General features: G+C 44.3%; 1 protein-coding gene across 4 annotated transcripts in view; it reads left to right on the forward strand.

The window, feature by feature from the left end:
• The window catches only part of Galk2 (galactokinase 2), a 107,834-nt gene extending 88,386 nt beyond the window's left edge, over nt 1-19,448 (forward strand). For 3 of the 4 annotated variants that reach the window (XM_028784995.1, XM_028784994.1, XM_028784997.1), the window contains 2 exons: nt 8,345-8,546; nt 16,491-19,448. In XM_028784995.1, the coding sequence (XP_028640828.1) occupies nt 8,345-8,546; nt 16,491-16,698 (410 nt within the window). In that variant the 3' untranslated portion in view covers nt 16,699-19,448. The remainder of the gene's footprint in view (nt 1-8,344; nt 8,547-16,490) is intronic. The other variant, XM_028784996.1, reaches the window with a different exon arrangement.
• Nucleotides 19,449-19,929: the final 481 nt, after the last annotated feature.

A 19,929-nucleotide genomic window follows, 5' to 3' on the forward strand; every position in this document is an offset into this window, starting at 1 on the left:
AGAGAGAGAGAGAGAGAGAGAGAGAGAGAGAGAGAGAGAGAGAGAGAAAGGGAGAGAGAGAGGGAGAGAGAGGGAGACGGGAGACCGAAGATGGCGGACAGGAAAGAGAGAAAGCTCGGGGAAGGTCCGCCTATTTATATAGATGAGGATGATGACACACTGAGTTTGGACCTATACCAACACACCTCCCTTTTTCTTATTTTAAAAAAGAAAAAAGGAGAGGGGAAGCCAATGGTGAAAGAGGAGTTGGGGCACTGTGTCTCTTAAATTACTTCCTGCTGTGTCAGGCCATAGTCCGTTGAGGGGCACAGCCATCAGGGCCCACTCTTTCTTTCGAGAACTGGCGAAGACCATCTTCTTTAGCTGTCAGGACACCTGGCACCCATCAGTTCTGAAGCACCACAGCTGGAATCCTGTGGGTCTTGTATGTAGGAACGAGTGTCTTGCAGTGTTGGTAGAAGAAGTGGTTGGTCCGTGAATCTAGTATATGTATCTGAAAAGACAAATACTCTTCTATCTGGGCAAAAAGAAAGCAAGTATAGAGAACATAATATTTAGATGGGATAACAGATATAGGGATGGTGGCAATTTGGATTGGTTCTTGGCATCCGGCTATGGAGCAGTTCCCTGACCCTGTTTGGAAAGACTGTTATCTGTAGGTGTCTCTTGAACCTCGTACATCCAGATGTAAGGGCTGACCTGGATAAAGACAAACAGCAGGAGGAGGACAAGAAACACATGTCTAGTCCAGTGAGGTCAGGCTTGGCTGCCGGAGTGGAGTCTCATTTTCTGGGATTGAGGACAAGGTGGGTGGTCTCGATGTCCTCTGGAGCTTAATAGAGCCTGGTCCTGTTAGGGTCAACGTGTATGAAGAAGAGTCGATTTTAGGTGGAGGGATGAAAGGCTTGAGGTAAGATAAGTGGACCCAATGAGGGAGTCCTTCAAGTTTAGCAGCTGTAGGGGTCACGAGGATTACCTTAAAAGGGCCCTGCCATTTGGGAGAGAGGGGTGAGGGTCGATGATCTGGAGGGGAGAGAAGGACTTGGTCTCCGATGTTGACAGGCAGTGGACATGAGACAGTGTGTGGTCGAGGTAGATGGTGGTCAGCAAAGTTCCACAAGAGAGAATGGAGGTGGCAAAGTAATGGGGTGAGCAGATGGTCTGGGAGGGGGGAACATTTAGGTGAAAGACCAGGAGTTAGGACTGGACGTCCATACATGAGTTCAAAGGGTGAGATGAGGAAAGGCCGCTTGGGAAGGGCTCATAACCTGAAAAGAGCCAGAGGTAGAAGTTTTACCCAGTCAAGGCGAAGTTCCTGTGACAGCTTGACAAGAGTGGTTTTTAAAGAGTGGTTAGTTCTCTCTACCTTACCTGAAGATTGAGGGTGGTAGGGAATATGAAAATGCCAGGGGATGTCTAGGGCCTTAGATAGAATTTGAGAAACTTGGGAAGTAAATTCAGGCCCATTGTCTGACTAGAGGGAGGCGGGGACACCAAATCAGGGAATGATCTCTCTGAGGAGGAGATCAGAGACTGTCTGAGCCCTTTTGTTGGTTGTGGGAAAAGCCTCTACCCAGCCTGAGAAGGTGTCCACCAAGACCAGGAGGTACTTGACATGTTTTTCAGCAGGCATGTGGGTAAAGTCAAGATGCCAGTCAGTTCCAGGAAGGGAACCTCTAGCCTGATGGATAGGAAAAGGGGTGCTGCGATACCTTGAGTTGGGATCTGACATCTGACAGATTTTGCAATAAGCAGTGATAGATTTTAGGAAACTTACGTCCTCAGGAGTAGGCTGTAGGTGTGTCTTAACGAAATAAGATAACGCTTGGCTGTTAGGATGGAAGAGTTGGTGAAGATAGGACAGAGTTTGATGAGTGTCAGGGGGTGTAGGTGGGGATGTGAGTTGTAGTGTAAGAATCTCCTGGGGAGGGTGAGATGAGTCTAGGCCCCTAAGGGCCGCAGCTCTAGCTGCCTCATCAGCTCGGTTGTTTCCCTTGGAGACAATAGAGTCATCCGTCCGGTGGGATCTGCAGTGGACAATCCCAATAGCCCTGGGGAGATGGGAGGCCTTCAGCATGGCCATAATCTGGTTTGCATTAGTTACTGATCCTCCCTTTGTGGTAAGTAACCCGCGCTCCTTCCATATAGCAGCATGGGACAGGAGGATATGGAAAGCATATTTGGAATCTGTGTAGATGTTGAGGGATTGTCCCTGTGCCAGCTGGAAGGCACGGGTAAGGGCTATTAATTTAGCCTGTTGGTTGGTGGTATGAGCAGGAAGGGCCTGTGCCTCCACCACCTTGGTGTCTGATACTATGGCATAGCCAGCTTTCCTGACCCCTTCATGTAGAAAGGAGCTTCCATCTGTATTAAGGTGGCTTGAGGCAATGTGCCCTCCTGTATGTGTGAAGGATGAGATAATAGTTCCTCTAAGGTTTCAGTGCAGGAGTGAGATAGGGAGTACCAAATGTAAGATCTGCGACCAAGATCTGCGACCAGTTCCACAGGAAAAGAAGCAACAAGACCGGTTCCACGGGAGTGGGATTTATTAAAGATAGAGGGTGAGAGAGGAGGTGGGAGAGAGGGAGACGGGAGACCGAAGATGGTGGAGAGGAAAGAGAGAAAGCTGGGGAAGCTCCGTCTATTTATATAGATGAGGATGATGACGCACTGAGTTTGGACCTATACCAACATACATAATTTCCCCTTCCACTTCCTACCCTCAAACTGTCCTATATGTCTATCCTTGCTCTTTTTCAAATTTTTCAAAAATTCTTTTTCAAATTCCTATTGATCGTTGTTAGTAAGCTGCTAAGATCACACCCTTGCCTTCTAATTTCAAGTTTTATAAAATAGAATAATGTTAAAGTGCAGCTGCCAATGCCATTCTCCTTCCTTTCATGATGTGCGTTCTACAGCTTGTGTTGTATTAAACATGTGTGAAGAAAGCAATTTGCACCCATCTCGGGACACCTGTATTAGTTCCTTTTTTGTTGCTGTGTTAAAGCACCATGACCAAAAACAACTTATAGAAGAGACTTTATTTTGGCTTACAGTTGTAGATAGTCCATAATGGCTATTCACCTTTTCTCTGCACAGGAAGCAGAGGAGAAGCAGGAAGTGGACAAGGTTATAAGTCCCCAAAGCCTGCCCCCAGTGATGGAGTTCCTTCATTAGGATTTCATGAGAATTTTATAACTTCTCCAAATAGCACCACCAACTGGAGACTGAGTTCCATCACATGAGCCTGTCAGGAACCTTTCTGTTTCAGACCATGACATATGTCAGTTTGCCTTACTTTTTCCTTTCTTATTTGGAGATGTCAATGAGTGGCTGCCAACATTCCCCATGCTGTTTCTTCAAATGATGTGGTTCTGGAGAGGCTATCTGCCAGTGTTTTGTTGATAAAGATTTCCCTGACTCCTTGGGATATTTTGACACTGTCCTAGAATAAACCATTTCCTATTTCTGTGGAGCTGACTGTAGAGACAGCAAATTGATAGCATAGTGTGGGCGACTCACATGACCTGGCTACCAACAGAACAAAACATGTTTTGTGTCTCCCCACTTATATTTAACCAGTGACTTTTATTTATTTATTTATTTATTTATTTATTTATTTATTATTTTCAACCACACTAGGTGTCAGCATTTACAGATTTAGTAATAAAGGGAACCCTGCTGCCTGTCCCCTTTCCTGTCTCTCAATACTCACTTAAATGGTCATGGTAGCTTCTTTCCTTCCTTCTCTTCTTAAACAAAACAGCAAGTCCAGATGAAAGTAGTTTGATTTTGAACTGGGGTTAAAAGTAAAAATCCCAATTTTATCATAATTAACCCTAAGTACCACTGAACTCTGTCATGAAAGGCACAGTTGGGGTGATATGGAGTGAGCATTGTTTTGGGGGGTGCATTCAAGGTCTGACTTCAGGACTCTGAGAAACCTTTGCAGAGCTCTGAGAATTAACCACAATGAGAGCATGGACTGCAAGCATGGTACAAATTCAGCCAAGAAATTATTTCCAGCTGAGCCCCTCATGGCCCCAAGGATGATGTAAAACGTAATCTGAGCCTTCAGAATGAGGTAAAGTTTTGACATAGAGAGAGAGGGCAAGAAGCAGTTTCTGTGTGTGACGAATGAGTATATCCAGAAGCAAAGACTGTTGGAGCAACTACAGATGGAGCAGTTTGGCTGAAGGAAGAGGTCCCGCTGGGACTGAGCATGGACCATGGTAAACAGTGGGAAAATGGCTGTGGACTGAGGGGTAACTGACATGAGCACCCTGTGTGGGGGAGCTTAGCCTGTCAGTGTTGACTCAAATGCAGGTTAAAGAAAGGCATGACCAAGACAAAGATTTATGTAGCAGCCAAGAAATAAATCTTTGTGCTTCCTCTCTTCCCTTTCATTTGTTGATGATTTTCTCCCATCCTTTGGCTTGAAAACAGCAAGGAACCCCCTTTTGTGATCCCTACTGGTCAGCCTGTGGGGCTGAGTGTGGAACTCAGGGTGCAGACAGAAGCAGTCACAGAAGTCCTTACTACCGTGGGGGCAGCCTACAGGGACATGGAAAGGTCACACAGAGAGGAAGTTTCTCTCCCAGTTATCAAAGAACAAAGCCAGATGCTCCTGAGAAGTAAATCTCATTCCAGAGACTAGAAAATAGAGCCCACAGAGGTAGCAAATTGGGGTCCAGCTGGTTGTCACAGCTGATGGACCCCCGCACTCACATCCCTGGCTCTTTCCTTAGTGGCCAAAGGGCATAAATAAGTTTCCCTGTCTCACCTGAGACCCACCACACCAACTCCCACACTTGTCAGAGTGTTTCATGGCCTCAGGAAGGCCTCCATTGCTACCCAGGAATGAGCCAAATGTGATGCAGCCAATGCAGTTAGACAGGTTTGTGTTGCTACAGCTGACAGTCATTCAGGGCATTGCAGAATCGGAGCTGTTCCAAGAGGATAATAAATCTGTCTGTGATGGGCCTCAGAGGTAAGACTCACTGTTGACATGTGGAGCTTTCTCTTTCTGTAGGCTACCATGCACATACATATGCATGTGTGTACCACAGTTAGTGCCAGTTATATACAAGTTATTGTGTTGTCATTTCCCTCAAGGTTGAGCAGTTTCCTGTGTACCAGATTGCCCAAGTATTTGAGTTTTAATAGCCATAATTTTTTTTTTAAAAAAATGAATGTAAAATTTATTTTTCTCAGAAGGTTCTCTGTTATTTGTTATTTGGAGTGTTTATATTTTTGACTACGATAAATAATACTGTAACATATAACAGTATATTAAATGTAAATAAAATTACATACACATGTAAGTAGTTGTGTTTATCTATTTCTCTAGAACTATTTGACAATCCTGCACATGTATATAATGAATTTTCATAATTTTACTTTAAGTTTGGTCTCTCATCTCCTCCTGACAATGCCCTCCTCCCGACAAGTCTGCTTGTGTACTGGGATACCTTTCTGTAAACATCATTCCTGACTGTACATCTTCTGGAGATCTGTTAATGGTTCTGCTCACCTCTCCAAGCTGCTGTAAATGATTGAGGTTGTGCCCTTAAGGCAGATGACATGTAGGACATGCTCCATACTGCCGCCTCTCCCTTGCCATGTAAAGTTCAGTGTGTGTGTGTGTGTGTTTTCTGGGTACGCTGAGTGAAAGAGGAAGATCTTAGATCAGTATTCAGGAAGAAGTGAAACTGATTTACCAGTGGATTTTGTTTTTTGTTTGTTTGTTTGTTTCGAGTCAGGGTTTCTCTGTGTAGCCTTGGCTGTCCTGGAACTCACTCTGTAGACCAGGCTGGCCTCAAACTCAGAAATCCGCCTGCCTCTGCCTCCCAAGTGCTGGGATTAAAGGTGTGTGCCACCACCGCCCGGCTGTTGTTTTTTTGTTTTTTGTTTTTTGTTTTTTATTTATTTATTTTATTTTATTTTATTTTATTTTTTTTGAACATGAAATGCTTTTTTATAGCATGTTTTACAAGGGGAGGGGGTAAGAGGGGCCAGGTGGTGGAAAAGTACAAAATCTTCTTGGCCTGTGCCTTGAAACATGTCATGGTCTATACGGTACACTGCCTTGAATTATGATCTACCTGCTATTCTTCAGAAGATATGGTACACTGCTTGAGTTATGGTCTCCCTGCTATTCTTAAGAAGACATGGTACTCTGCTTTGAGTCTATCTGCAGTTGCTAAGCAGGATCTTGCAGTTGCCAAGCTTCAGAGGACATTGTGCAGGTGGGGAAAGGTAGGGGGTGAGGGTAAGGGCGAGGGTCCTGGCTTCTGGCATCTCCCCCTTCTCTGTTTAGTTAGAGAAGGCGTCTTATGTTCAATCCCAACTATGTGAGTTTTGAATTTGGATGTCTAATTATGGGGGGTCTTAGACAAGTTCACAACCCCAAAACACTGATGTGAGACGAGTCACATCGATGGTCGAAGGCTTTAGGCTGTCGACGATGGGCAACGTCAAGGGACTCTGATGTGGGTGAAAGGAGGGTGAGAGCCCTGTCTTAGGCCATGAAGGCTGCACCCACTCCCAGCACCACGCACTCCTTTTCGGCTGCATTGGGTGGGCCCCTGGGAAGTGGACCTACAATAATCCCGTCATTGGTCTAACTCACAGCCATCCTAGTCTCTTGTAAATGTTCAAGTTACCAACCATTTGTCAGTTTGGGGTGTAATATTGTCATAAAGGAAGGCTCCCCAATGTTAGCGGCCATATCAAGGGTGGCCTTGGTTTAGGAAAAAGCCAATTTTTGTTGTGGTGATCAAGAGGCCAAGCTCTCTAGCGAGAGAAATGAGGGCAAAGCCAGGCATACCAGGAACCCTTCTGGAGGGCATGGAAGTCTAGGGGTCGACCGTAGGGGGAGGCAGGGGAGCTGACAGCTGTGTCAGTCTCCTGCGGAGTCACTTCTGGATCCTCTGCAATTTTCAGCTGATGGTAATGAACTTCAACTGCCTTCTTGATGGCAGCATCAACCTGGTTCCGTGGACGACAGGTCACGGGCGATGATCTCTGTCTCGTGCGCACATCCTCTCAATGAGGGTCCGTCCGGATGGGTCCGTGCCTCGAGCCCCACGTCTGGGTGCCACTTGACCCGACCGGCGGGTCCTGGTTATTCGTGGGGGCGAGGAGGACTGCAACCTGCTATTCTTCAGAAGATATGGTACACTGCTTGAGTTATGGTCTCCCTGCTATTCTTCAGATGATATGGTACACTGCTTTGAGTCTATCTGCAGTTGCCAAGCAGGATCTTGCAGTTGCCCAGCTTCAGGGGACCTTGTGCAGGTGGGAAAAGGTAGGGGGTGAGGGTAAGGGTGAGGCTCCTGGCTTCTGGTCCATCTGGGTTAGAACTTCTAATAGCAGGCATCACGGGTGATTCAATTTTACCTGGAAAGAAAAAAGAAGGGGATTCTCAGGGAGATTTCTCTTCCCTGGATGTAAATTGTTATTCATCGTATTTATGATTGGGCCTGGCTTTGTGAGGGTATCTAATTTTTCATTAATATTTGTGGTAGCCGGTTAGCTGTGCCTTCTGTGGTATTGGGCAGGCATATCAGTCCTCGGCTCCATAAGGGAACTGGGACTGGGGCATTCCCTTTATGGGTATGAGGGTCCTTCCCCATATCTGTGGCAAAGTTTTGTTGGTCTTGGTGGTGCCCGAGGTCACCAACATGGTCAGCAAGAGATTTGCCATGAGCTTTCAGCTTTAGAGAGAGAAAAGTGAACAAGGCATGATGGAGAGTATTTCAGGGGGACTCCTTCTGAGGGGGTACCGTTCCCCCTCTTTTGTTTTTAAAGCCAATTTTTCAGAGTTCTTGTAAAATCAGGGCAGAAGCGCCAACAGTTGCTCCTTCCACACTCAGAGAGTCATGAAGGTTTCTCTGTGTAGCCTTGGCTGTCCTGGAACTCACTCTGTAGACCAGGCTGGCCTCAAACTCAGAAATCCGCCTGCCTCTGCCTCCCAAGTGCTGGGATTAAAGGTGTGTGCCACCACCGCCCGGCTGTTGTTTTTTTGTTTTTGTTTTTTTTTTTTTTTTAAATCAGTGACAAACTTAGTGAAATAGAGACCTTCTGAAAATCCCAGGTACTGACAGTGAATACAGAAATGGAAGCCATTAAAATTGTATGTTAGAAGATTAGGTAGGCTGAGATCTGCAGTCCCAGCACTGGGACACCTCTGAAGTAGGAGAATGTTGAGTCGGCTAGCCTGGGCTACATCTCATTTATACACACACACACACACACACACACACACACACAGAGTCTTTTTCAGTACTGTATAGTCCTGTAACCCTTTCTTATCTCTTTCCCCGGGTTTCTCCTTCTTCAGAACTCACCTTCAAGCTCTACCAGCGGGCCAAACACGTGTACAGTGAGGCTGCACGCGTGCTGCAGTTTAAGCAGGTGTGCGAAGAAGCACCAGACAATGCAGTCCAGCTGCTGGGTGAGCTAATGAACCAGAGCCACCGAAGCTGCCGGGACATGTATGAGTGCAGCTGCCCTGAGTTGGACCAGCTAGTGGACATCTGCCGGTGAGCTGAGAGGGCCATGTGGGAGCCAGAATGTGCCACCAGGGAATGCTATTTCAGTGAACAAAAAGCTGTATCCTCATAATTTAGATGAATCCTTCCTCTCTGAGGTACTCCAGTCCTCATGATGTAGAGCCCCCATGTTCTTCCTGTGTGTCTGCAGGGTGGTTTGAGACCTGGATTTCTGGGGCTCAGAAGTTAATCTGGAACCAGTTTCATTGCTAGCTGATTAGACCTCTCAGGAAGGCAGCTGTTCTCTGACATAGGCATTTTATATATTTCAAACCCCCCTAGGAACCTAATGGAGTTCTGTCTAGAAGAGAGTTAAAAGAGGGTCTTGAGCTTGAGAGTTCTGCTGAAGGAGGTGGGCTGGAAGAATCACTTGGAAAGCCCCTCTTGAGTTGCCATATTTATTTTGGGCAATTAGGGGAAATAAAGACCAGAGAAAGGCCACTCTATAAACTTGGCTATGACAGAAGTGTAAAGAGAGAGCCTCTTTCACAAACTCTCCAGACCTCCCTGTAATTGTGCAACAATGGGATAATAGAGTCCTTCCCAGGGAGGTCCCATGCTGACCTTGGAGAACTGAAAGGGAAATTGGAGGGGAATCAGATGACCTGTGTTAGCTCACTCTGACGATGACACAGTCCTGCACGCAACTAGCAATGGAAATGTAATTAGCCATTTGGCGCCTGTGGCTTGCCAGGCTCATGCCACACCCATTCAGAAAGTTTAAACCCAGCAGCTAGAGTGGATCACAAATGGCATGTGGAACCTGCATGGCCCGTGGCTGAGGCACGTCAGCATTTGCTCACTAATTGCCAAAACCCCTTCCAGAGCTCGTTTTATTTTAAATAAAAAAAGCATCAAGGGCCCAGTAAATGGAAGAGACAAATACTGTTCAGTTTTGGATATAAGAGGAAGTGGAGTGATTTGTGTAGAAATGAGGAATCAGTTGTCATGGCTTGGAAGGGGGATGGGAATTTGAATCCTCCCAGAAACAGTATGGATGGGCTCCGCCAGCCTCCTGGAATTTTCCAGTGTGCTTTCTTCTCCTCGGATGATCACCAGCAAAAGTTTACATTTCTGTGGGCAAAGAGCTTAATGATGATTAAAACAATAATTTGATTGCTTGTGATAAATGTTGCAGATGGAAACTGGGAAGAGGGATAGTGACTGCTGGGCTTGAAGGGAGAGTCTTTAAATGGAGTGGTTGGAGAAGGCTTCTCTAAGGAAGCGACACTGAAACAGAAGACCTGAAGGAACAAGCAAACAGGCTGTTATGTGCGAGGCACAGCAGGGAAGGAAGGAGAGAGGACAGGTGAAGTCTGAGAGGTTGTGGATATGACACTGTACATTGACCCCATCAACTGTGGACAGGATTCACACTGCATGCACCCCATCAGCTGTGGGCAGGATTCACACTGCACGCACCCTGTCAGCTTTGGGCAGGATTCTGGCTTCCAGAAGAGAAAGGGGCAATGGATGTGATGGTTGATTCTGTCCTAGATATGTTTGAAGGGAGGTTCTAGACCATTGTGACCATTGCTCTGTGGGAGAAGGAGAGGAAGGAACCAAGAGGACTGCTGGTGTTTTTTTGACTGAGAAATGTTTCCTGTTTTCTTTTTCTAAAATTATTATTTTGGGAGGAGGGCAGCCATCTTTTCCAATTCAAGGTCAGAGTTCTCCATAGGCCATACAGAGTCCCATTGTTACTGTGAGACTCTCCTTAGGTCAGGGCCCAGGGAGGACAGCTGTAGGGGTCAGGACACCACTGTTGCTGCCTCCTTCCCTGCCCATAGTCAGCCCAAACCTCACATAGAAGCCAAGGTACTGTCTTTTTGTCTGGGAAGTGATAGTGCAGGAAAGAGGTGCTGAAGACATCCAGAGGAACCAGGGATAAAATAAAGAACAAAAACACAAAACAAACAAACAAACAAAAAACATCCAACCAAACCCCTGGAGCAGAAGAGCAGTGAGCAGTGAGCTCAGGAGGTCTGGAGAGCACCGTGGCTTCATATAAAAAATCGACCTAACTACGTAAGTGTAATTTCCTTGTGGTTTTCTTTTCTTTTTTGACAGGTTCTTATCCTGTGGCTCCTGGCTGGACAGGAGGGCCTCTTCTGTAGCTACAATTGGCCTCCACCTCCCAGTAGTTTTCATGCCTGAGCCTCACGGGCACACACACTCAGCCCTTGGGCCTTCTTTTGTGTTCTGAACAGGTTTTTCTCTTGATGAGCAGGACAAAAATGAAATGTCCTCTCACTGTCTCACTGACTGACTTCGAGGACCACTTTGGAAATATGGTCCAGCTCAGGTCACACAAACCTGCAGTGTGTGGGGGTCTGTGGTGATAACATAGCCACTAAAGCTGCATTCCCATACTCAACTACCTATCTGTTCATACAAATACTTTCCAAAAAGTTTCCTCAAATACATAGAAATTTTAAAGTGCTACCAGGTAGCCAAAGGTAATGGTGGCAAAAACGTCATTGACAATACTCCCTGAACCCGTTTCTACTTCCCTCATCTGGTCTCCCAAGCCGACCAACAGCCCAGGCTGCCCAGTTTCTCAGTACACTTTATCTTCTCTGTAGCAGGGAAGTCTGAGCTGCTGTTTTATTAAACAAAACAGAACTCTGCCAACATGGCCCATGCCTGGCATTCTCAGGGCCCTCCCAGGACATGCAGCATCTTTGTGTCCTGGAGATGATATCAGGGACATCAGTTTAAACAGAAAAGAAGGCCCAAGGGCTGAGTGTGTGTGCCCATGAGGCTCAGGCATGAAAACTACTGGGAGGTGGAGGCCAACTTTAGCTACAGAAGAGGCCCTCCTGCCCAGCCAGGAGCCACAGGATGAGACTCTGTCAAAAAAGAAAAGAAAACCAGAAGGAAATTACACTTATATAGTTAGGTCAATTTTTAAATTAAGTTAATGTTAGAATTTTTATTAGATGAGATGAAATAATGAAGGAAGAAGGCAGTCTTTGCCCAACTATAAAATGTCTATTTTAAATGAACAAACTGTAAATTTAAATTTTAATGTAGAATTTCCTGAGGAACACAGAAGCCAAGTCATGTAGGACAGCTCATTTGTTATTGGTTCCTTGAAGGGGGGAAAAAAACTAGTGCTTTTTGTTTCTGTTTGGCCACTTGTTGAAATTAGAAAGGTTTCCTCCCTGTATTATTGCTGTTATTGCCCAAGATATTAAGGAAGACAAATGTTGGATTCTCAGGATGAGAGTGGGTGCAGACATTCTTTTGCTCCACTCCCCTCAGAAGTCTTCCCTCAGCCCTGATCCCACAGCTGGGCTGCTCAGCCTCCTGAGCCCCTCCTCGATAAGTCAGTCATAGATGTGTGGTCTTTCACTGGGGCACATGCTGACCTCCATGCCCTGCCATGGAAGGGGAGAGTTCTGTTCTACCTGTTCTGGAGAATCATCCCTCTTTAGGCAAATATCTTTTACCTCTAGGGTGTTGTAAGTGACTGACCACACTCTGAGGCAAGCTACAGCCATCTTGAGGCATTTGCCTGTGATAGCTTGCAAGATCATTTTAGTTGGGCTGGTTGACTGTTTATAGCCCCCAGTGGAGGGGATGGAGGGTCACAAACCCCCACTGAGTATCCAGCCAGATCCAGCTCTGCCCTAAGTGTGCTTGGTCCCTGGGAAAGGCTAGATTATAAAGGCATGGGAAGACTAGAGGGTGGCTTTCCATAAGGCAAAGGGAAAGCCCTCATCAATGCTGAGGAAAGGCTTTTTAGGTGAAGTCTTTTGAACGCTTGAGCACACACACCTCTGTAAGTAATCCCTTACCTGCTATATTAAGAAGCCAAATAAAGTCATCGATTACCCCACCCAGTGAACACTGGGAAACCAAACCTCCTTTCGTTGTTGGGAACTTTGGAAGGGGTGGGGCATGCTGCCCTATCTCCTCCTGGGAAGGAATTTTAGAGACACTGATATGCTATACAGTCAATTTGTCCTCAAAAGAACTGCTTCTTAATGGCCTTTGATGCCCCATGTTCTGAAACTAATCTACCGACATGTTTTCTCATTCCTTCTTCTATCTGCAGCTTTGGAAGACTGCAGTTTCTTGACTCCAAAGCAATCTGAAAAAATGTCTGTAGTCTAACTATAAAAACTTGCAGAAATTATGCTGGAAGGTTTGTTTTCCTGAGATAATTGCCAGTTTCCAAAGAGAAGAAGCTAGGATTCCTTGCGGTTTCATGACAGCCTACCACAACACTAGAGCTGGGCTTACCCTGGGCTGCAGGATGGATGTGACCTCTATTTGTATAAAATGTAAATACTTCTCTAATTTGAAATGCAAGGCATAATTTTCTCCCTTTCAAGTCTGTAGCAGTGGGGTCTTTTTGTCCCTCCACCTACTGCCCCCCACAATGCCTTACACCCCGTTCAGAGCTTTATAATCAGCCCTGTTCACTGAAGACAGGGCATTGGAGTAGATGTAATAGGCCAGCAGTAAGGTCTGGTTTCCTCCCAGGCCTTTGCTGTGTGAAGTCATTGCACTGACAATCCCTTTTTATACCATTCTCCTCCTCATCACAGTGGCCTGTAGGAGATTTCACACACCACAGGGTTGTTTCTTGCAATGGTCCTGTTTCTATTCTGACCTGGTGTAGTGAAGGAGATGTATTTTTAAATTTTATTAGTTTCTCAGAACTTCAAACGTAAAAAAGTTTATTAAACAGCCTTGGCTCATCTATATTTTCTTCTTGATTTAACACCTTTGTTGATCTCCCAACTTTAGACCTTACTTGTAGTTTCAGAGACATGCAAAGGGCATTTTAAGAGCCACTGAAAAAACATTGCTGTTAAGACTTCTCTGCCTCTCTCTTTCCCTCTGTCTCTCTTTTTCTCAGTGTGTGTGCGCGCGTGTGCGTCTGCGTGTGTGCTTCTGTGTGTGTGTGTGTGTGTGTGTGTGTGTGTGTGTGTGTGTAGCTGAATAAGGTAGTCTGCTGATTCTCGATACAATTACTTTGGTTTGTGAACAACAATGCTGTTGACTGTGGACAGAAGGCTGCATTATAGCATTTCTTTTTTCTTTTTAAACTTTTTATATGGTACATTTTGATCATATTATTTCCTGTCTCCCAGCTCTCCCTCAATTCTTCCTTCATCCCTACCCACTCAACTCCATGGATCTTCACTCTGTTTAAAACAGTATCAACAACAAAAATTTACAAAAAGGAAAAGATGAAAATCTTGATCTCTGATGATTTTGGAGCTTGGAGGGATAGAATGGAGCCCATTCTGCATCAGGCAGGGTGGCCACAGGGAAGACTGAAGATGCAGAAGCAGATTAATTTGCCCAGAGGTCTCTTAGCCTCTGCTTAGTATGAATACTAAGTCTGACAGAAGGTTTGGAAAAATGGATCTCTTCCAGCTAGATCAGAAACAGCTCTCTTTTGATCATTTCTTTCTTTTTAAAAATGCTCTAAGACAGGCTCTCACTATGTCTTCCTGTCTGTCCTGGAACAAGTTGGCCTCAAACTCACTGTAATCATCCATCTTTTGCTTCCCACGTGTGCCCCACCACTCTATTCAAACTATTCAAGAGAGAAGTGTATGAAAATATCCCGAAAAGGCCCATGGAAAGGAGTTAAAGACCTGGTGAATTTTGCTCACAGAGCATCAAGTGGGCACGCTCTCACCTAGAGCAGACTGCGGTTGGCTTTAAGGATTATTCTGAGATACTTCAAGGAACCTTCCATTTCTTCTGCCTTCTTCAGCTATGGTAGTGTTTGATGTGACCTCCTATGACCAAGTTTCTTCTTTAAATCAACAAACTACAAACAGGCCCTTTTCTAGCTTAGGAAGTAAAGACCATTCAAGAATCTCATAATTAAAGCAGCTTTTCAGCCTGGATGATGGGAGTTTGGGCTGAATTCAGCTAGAAGCTGCTATTTGAGGGTCATCAGAAGATTGGTAACCTTTTATGGTTGTAAGCACGTTTTTCACATTTAGGAAAAATGTATTTGAATAAAACAAATGATTCATTCACTGGAGAGCATCACCAAGGGAAAAGTGAGTAGCTAATGTGTAGTAATCCCAACTTCCTGGAGAAGGGTAATGGTCTGTTCATTCTATTGATGTTTTCCAGGAAGTGGAGGGAAAGGAGAGACAAAATTGGGCTAAATTAATTATGAAGTTTTAAATCTATTACTAATTTGGAGTAAATTTCATTAGAAAAAATAATTGGAAATGTTTTTGAGTAAATTACATATTTGAAAGAGAACTGATCCTTCAGTTTTGTTTAAGGTTTTTGCACTAGGTCAGTTCTAAGGTTTGAGACTATGGTTGGTTAATAGTGACTACAATTTCTGGCTACATGGAGGTTTAGAGATGAAATGCTTCCCTCTCAGTGAGCATTTAATTTACTGGCAAAGGTGGGTCTTCTTGTTAGCTTAATCCCAGAAAGTTCAGGGAAGATGGTATACACGGTTAGACTCGCCATCCATTTTGTGGGAGGTTTGCATAATTTTTCATTAGTCATTATGCAAGCCAACCAACTAGCCAACTTAGAGTTTACTAATAGGCTCTATGCTAATAAATGTATGCAGAATAAACCTAGGTTGTCAGTTCTGAGGAACTGGTTCTTTTTTTTTTCTCTCACTGTGGTGTTAGGTATTGAACCCAGACCTCATACATACTAGGCAAACTTTCTACCATTGAGGTGCATGCCCCGCCCTTAGCCCTCGTCTGATGTCAGTGTGTAAGAATGGATAAGCTTTATGAATACAACTGAGAGTGATCTGGAGGTGGCTCTGTCAATAAAGTGCTTGCTGTGCAGTCATGGGACCTGGGTTGGTATTCTTAGTACCCACAGAAAAAGCCAGTTAGAAGCAACCAACACCTGTACTCTTAACATTGTTGAATGAAGAAAGAAGACTCTCTGGGGCTTTTTGGCCAGCTGTCCTTGAAGAATCAGTGAGCTTCATGTTTAGTGAGAGATCCTGCCTTCAAAAATGAAATAGAGAACAGTGGAAGGAGGTACCAGATGTTGACCTCTGGACTCTACCTGTCCATGTGCATACCTGTACATCTGCACTAACAGAAACATGTACACATGCATAACTTTCCACTGTCATCAATAAAGAGAATGCAGTTGAAAGAGCTATCAGGATTTCTAGTGTCCAACACTGTAACAGTGATTTTAATTTACCCTCTTTAGAGGTGACCTTCTGATTCCCTGTGTCACTATGTCCACTGTCCATCTTCTCACTTCCATTCCTGATTAACTGGAGCCTTGCTATGCAACTTTCAAGTGGTTACTGTATGGCTATTTGAGATCAAGCCTACAGTGGGTGGTTCTAGGTCTGTAAAGTAGGCACTGTTGATAGTTATTATTTGCCTTCAATAGCAATGAGTAACTTCAGATATCACCAAAAAGGTTCTCAGTCCTGAGTGCTGGAAAAAAAACTTGTAAATTATATTCAATTTAGATTTCTTGTGTGTGTGGTGTCTACACATGTGTGAGAGTACACATCCATGTATGTGTACATGTGTATAGAGACAAAAGGTTGTCTTTATCCATAGCTCTCCATCTTAAATGTTTTTAAAATTATATTTCCCCACCTTACATTTTGAGATAGAGTCTTTACTGAACAGAGCTCATAATTCTTCTAGACTGGCTGACTACTGAGCTTCAGGGACATGCCTGTCTCTATTTCTTCTCACCAATGCTAGGGTTGCAGACATGGGCTACAGTACCCAACTTTTATGTGTCTGCTTGAGTGGAAGACACTACTTTCTGAGCTATCTCCTGAGACCCCAATATATATTTCTTAAAGCTTGAAATTCCTGAATACCCCTACCCCAATATTCTCTTCATAGGACCTGGGAAGAGGGTGTGTTCTGTATCAAGTAAGTTGCTATTATTTTTGCTTATTGGTGATAATGCTTTGTTTTCTCATTGTTTTAGGAAGTTTGGGGCCAAAGGCTCACGACTTACTGGAGCAGGATGGGGAGGCTGCACTGTATCCCTCGTGCCCACTGACATACTCTCCAGCTTTCTCGCAAGCGTGCATGAAGCTTATTACCAGGGGAACACGTCCCGCCTAGCTCGGGAGAAGCATAGCTTATTTGCTACCAAGCCTGGAGGCGGGGCTTTGGTTTTCCTTGAAGCCTAAATGATGTTCAACATCCCAGAAAAACTATTTTGGGCATTCAAGAGCTGGTGGGACTTCCTGTGCCACAGTAAATCAGTTCCTTTTCTATTTTGTGTTGTGAGGTACAGTTGTTATTATCAAGATGCATTTCCAAAGAAATGGTGAAAGCTAGGCTTCATAATGACTACTTTTCCTTCTTACATGTATTTTTATGAATCAGAGCCAAGGATATTGTTAGATAGATCTTTGAAGTATGATTAAGATTTATTGATGTGAAGATTTTAAAGATGAACAGCAAAATGTACTTTTAATTGAACACTCCACTCCAATTAAACTGATACAGCTGAACTGTGTATTGTTCTTGAAGGGCGGTCACTGCTGGCTTCCCTTAGCCCTCTTCCATAATCGTTGAAGTCTTCTGATATGGTAGGTAATGACAACGATGAATATGGTGACTGCGGTGACTGTGGCGACTCTGATGGTGATGTTGATCCTCCATATTCCTCCTTGAGTTTAGCCTCAACACGCTAGGAACAAAGTGCAGGGTTAAGGGTTTGCAAATATTAGACACTCACAGTATACTTGAATGTCAGATTTCTACATCTCTGAAGATGGTGAAGATCACTTTGGGAGGAGGAGCCAAAAGATAGATTTCAGAAGACAATTTTGAATTGACTTTTTTCCTACTAGCACTACATGTCCAATGCCATTCCACCTGACAACCCCACCCATACCTCACATCCCTCTTGTGGCTGCCTGGCAAGGCTTGTTTGTGTAACTTAGTCCTCTGTAGGGCAGATGTGCAGTATACAGGTTTGAGTGACTAATCAGAAGCCTGAAGTGTGAACTGTCAGTGATGGAGTAAGGGCACAAGTGTCTGGTCATGTGGTGACAGGCCAATGCCAGACTTCCAGAAGCCCTTTCTAAGTTGCATGGCAGGATAGGGAGATGAAAGAGGGTTTTACTAAAAGACTCAGGTGACAGAGGTAGCTTGTATTGTGGTTGGGAATCACCACGGCTTTTGTTTCTTATGACTGTGTCGTCCCATTAAGAGGCATTCAGAGGCTAAGTTTCTTCATCTGCCTGTTTCCAAAAGGCATAGGCACACAATAGTATTTCTTAAAGGACAAGTCCCTGGGAAACCAAGATCCATCCTAAAACTAACTCCTGACACATTTCCTTCTAAATACCTGAGCAACATTGTATCAAATTAGTTAAAAAAGTTTTTTGAGTTTTCTTAAGCACAGTAATCTAAGATCTGAATTTATTTAACTTTATGATCCTGCATATTTTTTAATGGCCTGTATTCCCCACGACTAATTTGTGGTTGGTTAGAATTCTTAAGAAGAAGAGGAAGAGGAAGTGGAAGCAGAAGCGGAAATGGAAGCAGAAGCAGAAGCAGAAGCAGAAGCAGACGATGACTTAGATCATGTGTCACTGCTCTGTTAGTCCATTTGATGATTTTCACCATGAAATTCCTTCATAGGAAGATGATAAAAATGTTTAGTAATTCTAATATTCAGTGTGAATACCTCAGTCTTTCTAGATGTTCACAGTGCACACCTCTATGAGGACACAGTCATTCAAAGTGTTCAGTATGTACGCCTCTATAGAGAACCTAGTCCTTCTAGGTGTTTTGTCTTTGGTGAGGTACAGACTCTACTGAAACTATTCTACTCTAGTTTGGCTCCCTGTTTGTTAAGATTGTTTCAAACCTGCCTTCAGTACCTTGTGTTCTAGAAGTTGTGAGACATACCCAGATCTTCTGAGAAGAGTAGGGGTGGGACCAAGGGCATCGCTTCATAAATAACTGGACTTGGAAAGGCTGGCTAGACTCTGAAAGCTAGAGTAGACAGTGTAGACCAGCAAAGCTGAGTATAGCCTGTGGAGGGCTCTGTGGGACTACAGGGTTTGCTTTAAAATGCGTTGAGGAATCTTGTCAGCTGCACTGGCTGGATCAGGCAGCATTCAGATTAGGAAAACAGGCCACATCTGGTCTGCAAATGTATTGTTTGGCTCATTAGCACTTGAAAATGTGGGCTCTAAGTCTGGAGATTTTGTACATGAGTCTGAATTACTGATGGAAGCCTGAGAGAAGACTGATTCCCGCAGGGAACAAGGAAGGAGGGTGAAAGAACAACTGTAGTGTCGCATGGTGAGGCGCTCCCTCTGCAAAATGTGCTGCTGCTGCGGTTACATGTGATAAGAGCTCATGGCACTATTCAGTAGTAGGAAATACTTCAAAAAATTAGGAACAAGGAATAATGCTTCAAAAAATAAAAGGACAATGATCCTATGTGACTAAGAGAAACACTCAAGTGTTTCATGACTTTCTAGCACCTTTCTGTGCAAGAATCTTACTCGCCTCATTTTTTGGTATTAGACTGGTACCCAGTGGGATTGCTCCGGAGTCTGGACTGCAGAGGGGAAATCTCTCATACTGGATATCTCTATCCTTGGTCTCAGGTAGTATACCCTGCTAATTTCCTGTATGCTGGTGTCTTCCCCTTCCCCTTTTGGAAAGCATAATCCTTCAGATTTAACAGGGCTGTTCAGAAGGCTTGGAAAAGCAGAAAAAATCCAGGGGAAATGGGCAGAAATGCTCCCACCCCTCCTTCCTCCTTCAATCTGAGCTCTGTTTGGAGTCTTGTCACAGTCTTCATTGTGTTTGGGTGAGTTGAGGGTGAGAGATGTTCTTTTCACATAGATGTTCTTTTCATGTAGCTTTTGTGAATTATTAATAAAAAATAAAATACAACATTAAGCACCAATAATTTCCTCTAGTTTCTAATCCAATTGCACTTGATGGGATCTTAGTGGCAGAAATGGTCTCAGGTACTATTTTAGAAGCAATTCATGGGGACAGTGGGCATAGCTCATGACTGGCCTTGAGAGTGGATGATCTCCCTTCTGCAGTGGACAGCTGCTGATAAGAATGTGTCCTTTCTGCTACTGCAGCTTGAGTGTGACCATGCATTCCTTATGAAACATGAGGTCTGGAGGTGAGAAGCAGGGGAGAGAACTCTCAATTATTTCCAGGAAGGAGGAAACCTACTTGTTTATGTAGAAAATTCTCAAAATCATTTTTGACTTCTTGGAGATTTTTGGAAGCCTTTGCTTGGAGCCTAATGGAATAAAGAAAAACATTTAGGCAAACAAACTGTTCATATGCATCTCCTAGCCAGTATTTGCAAAGACTGAACATGTGTTAATGCACCTACCTCATTACAATTGTATCAAGCAGGGATACTT

The sequence above is a fragment of the Grammomys surdaster genome, unplaced genomic scaffold, assembly GCF_004785775.1.
Source record: "Grammomys surdaster isolate TR1022 unplaced genomic scaffold, NIH_TR_1.0 125049, whole genome shotgun sequence".
In the NCBI taxonomy this organism is placed as follows: domain Eukaryota; kingdom Metazoa; phylum Chordata; class Mammalia; order Rodentia; family Muridae; genus Grammomys; species Grammomys surdaster.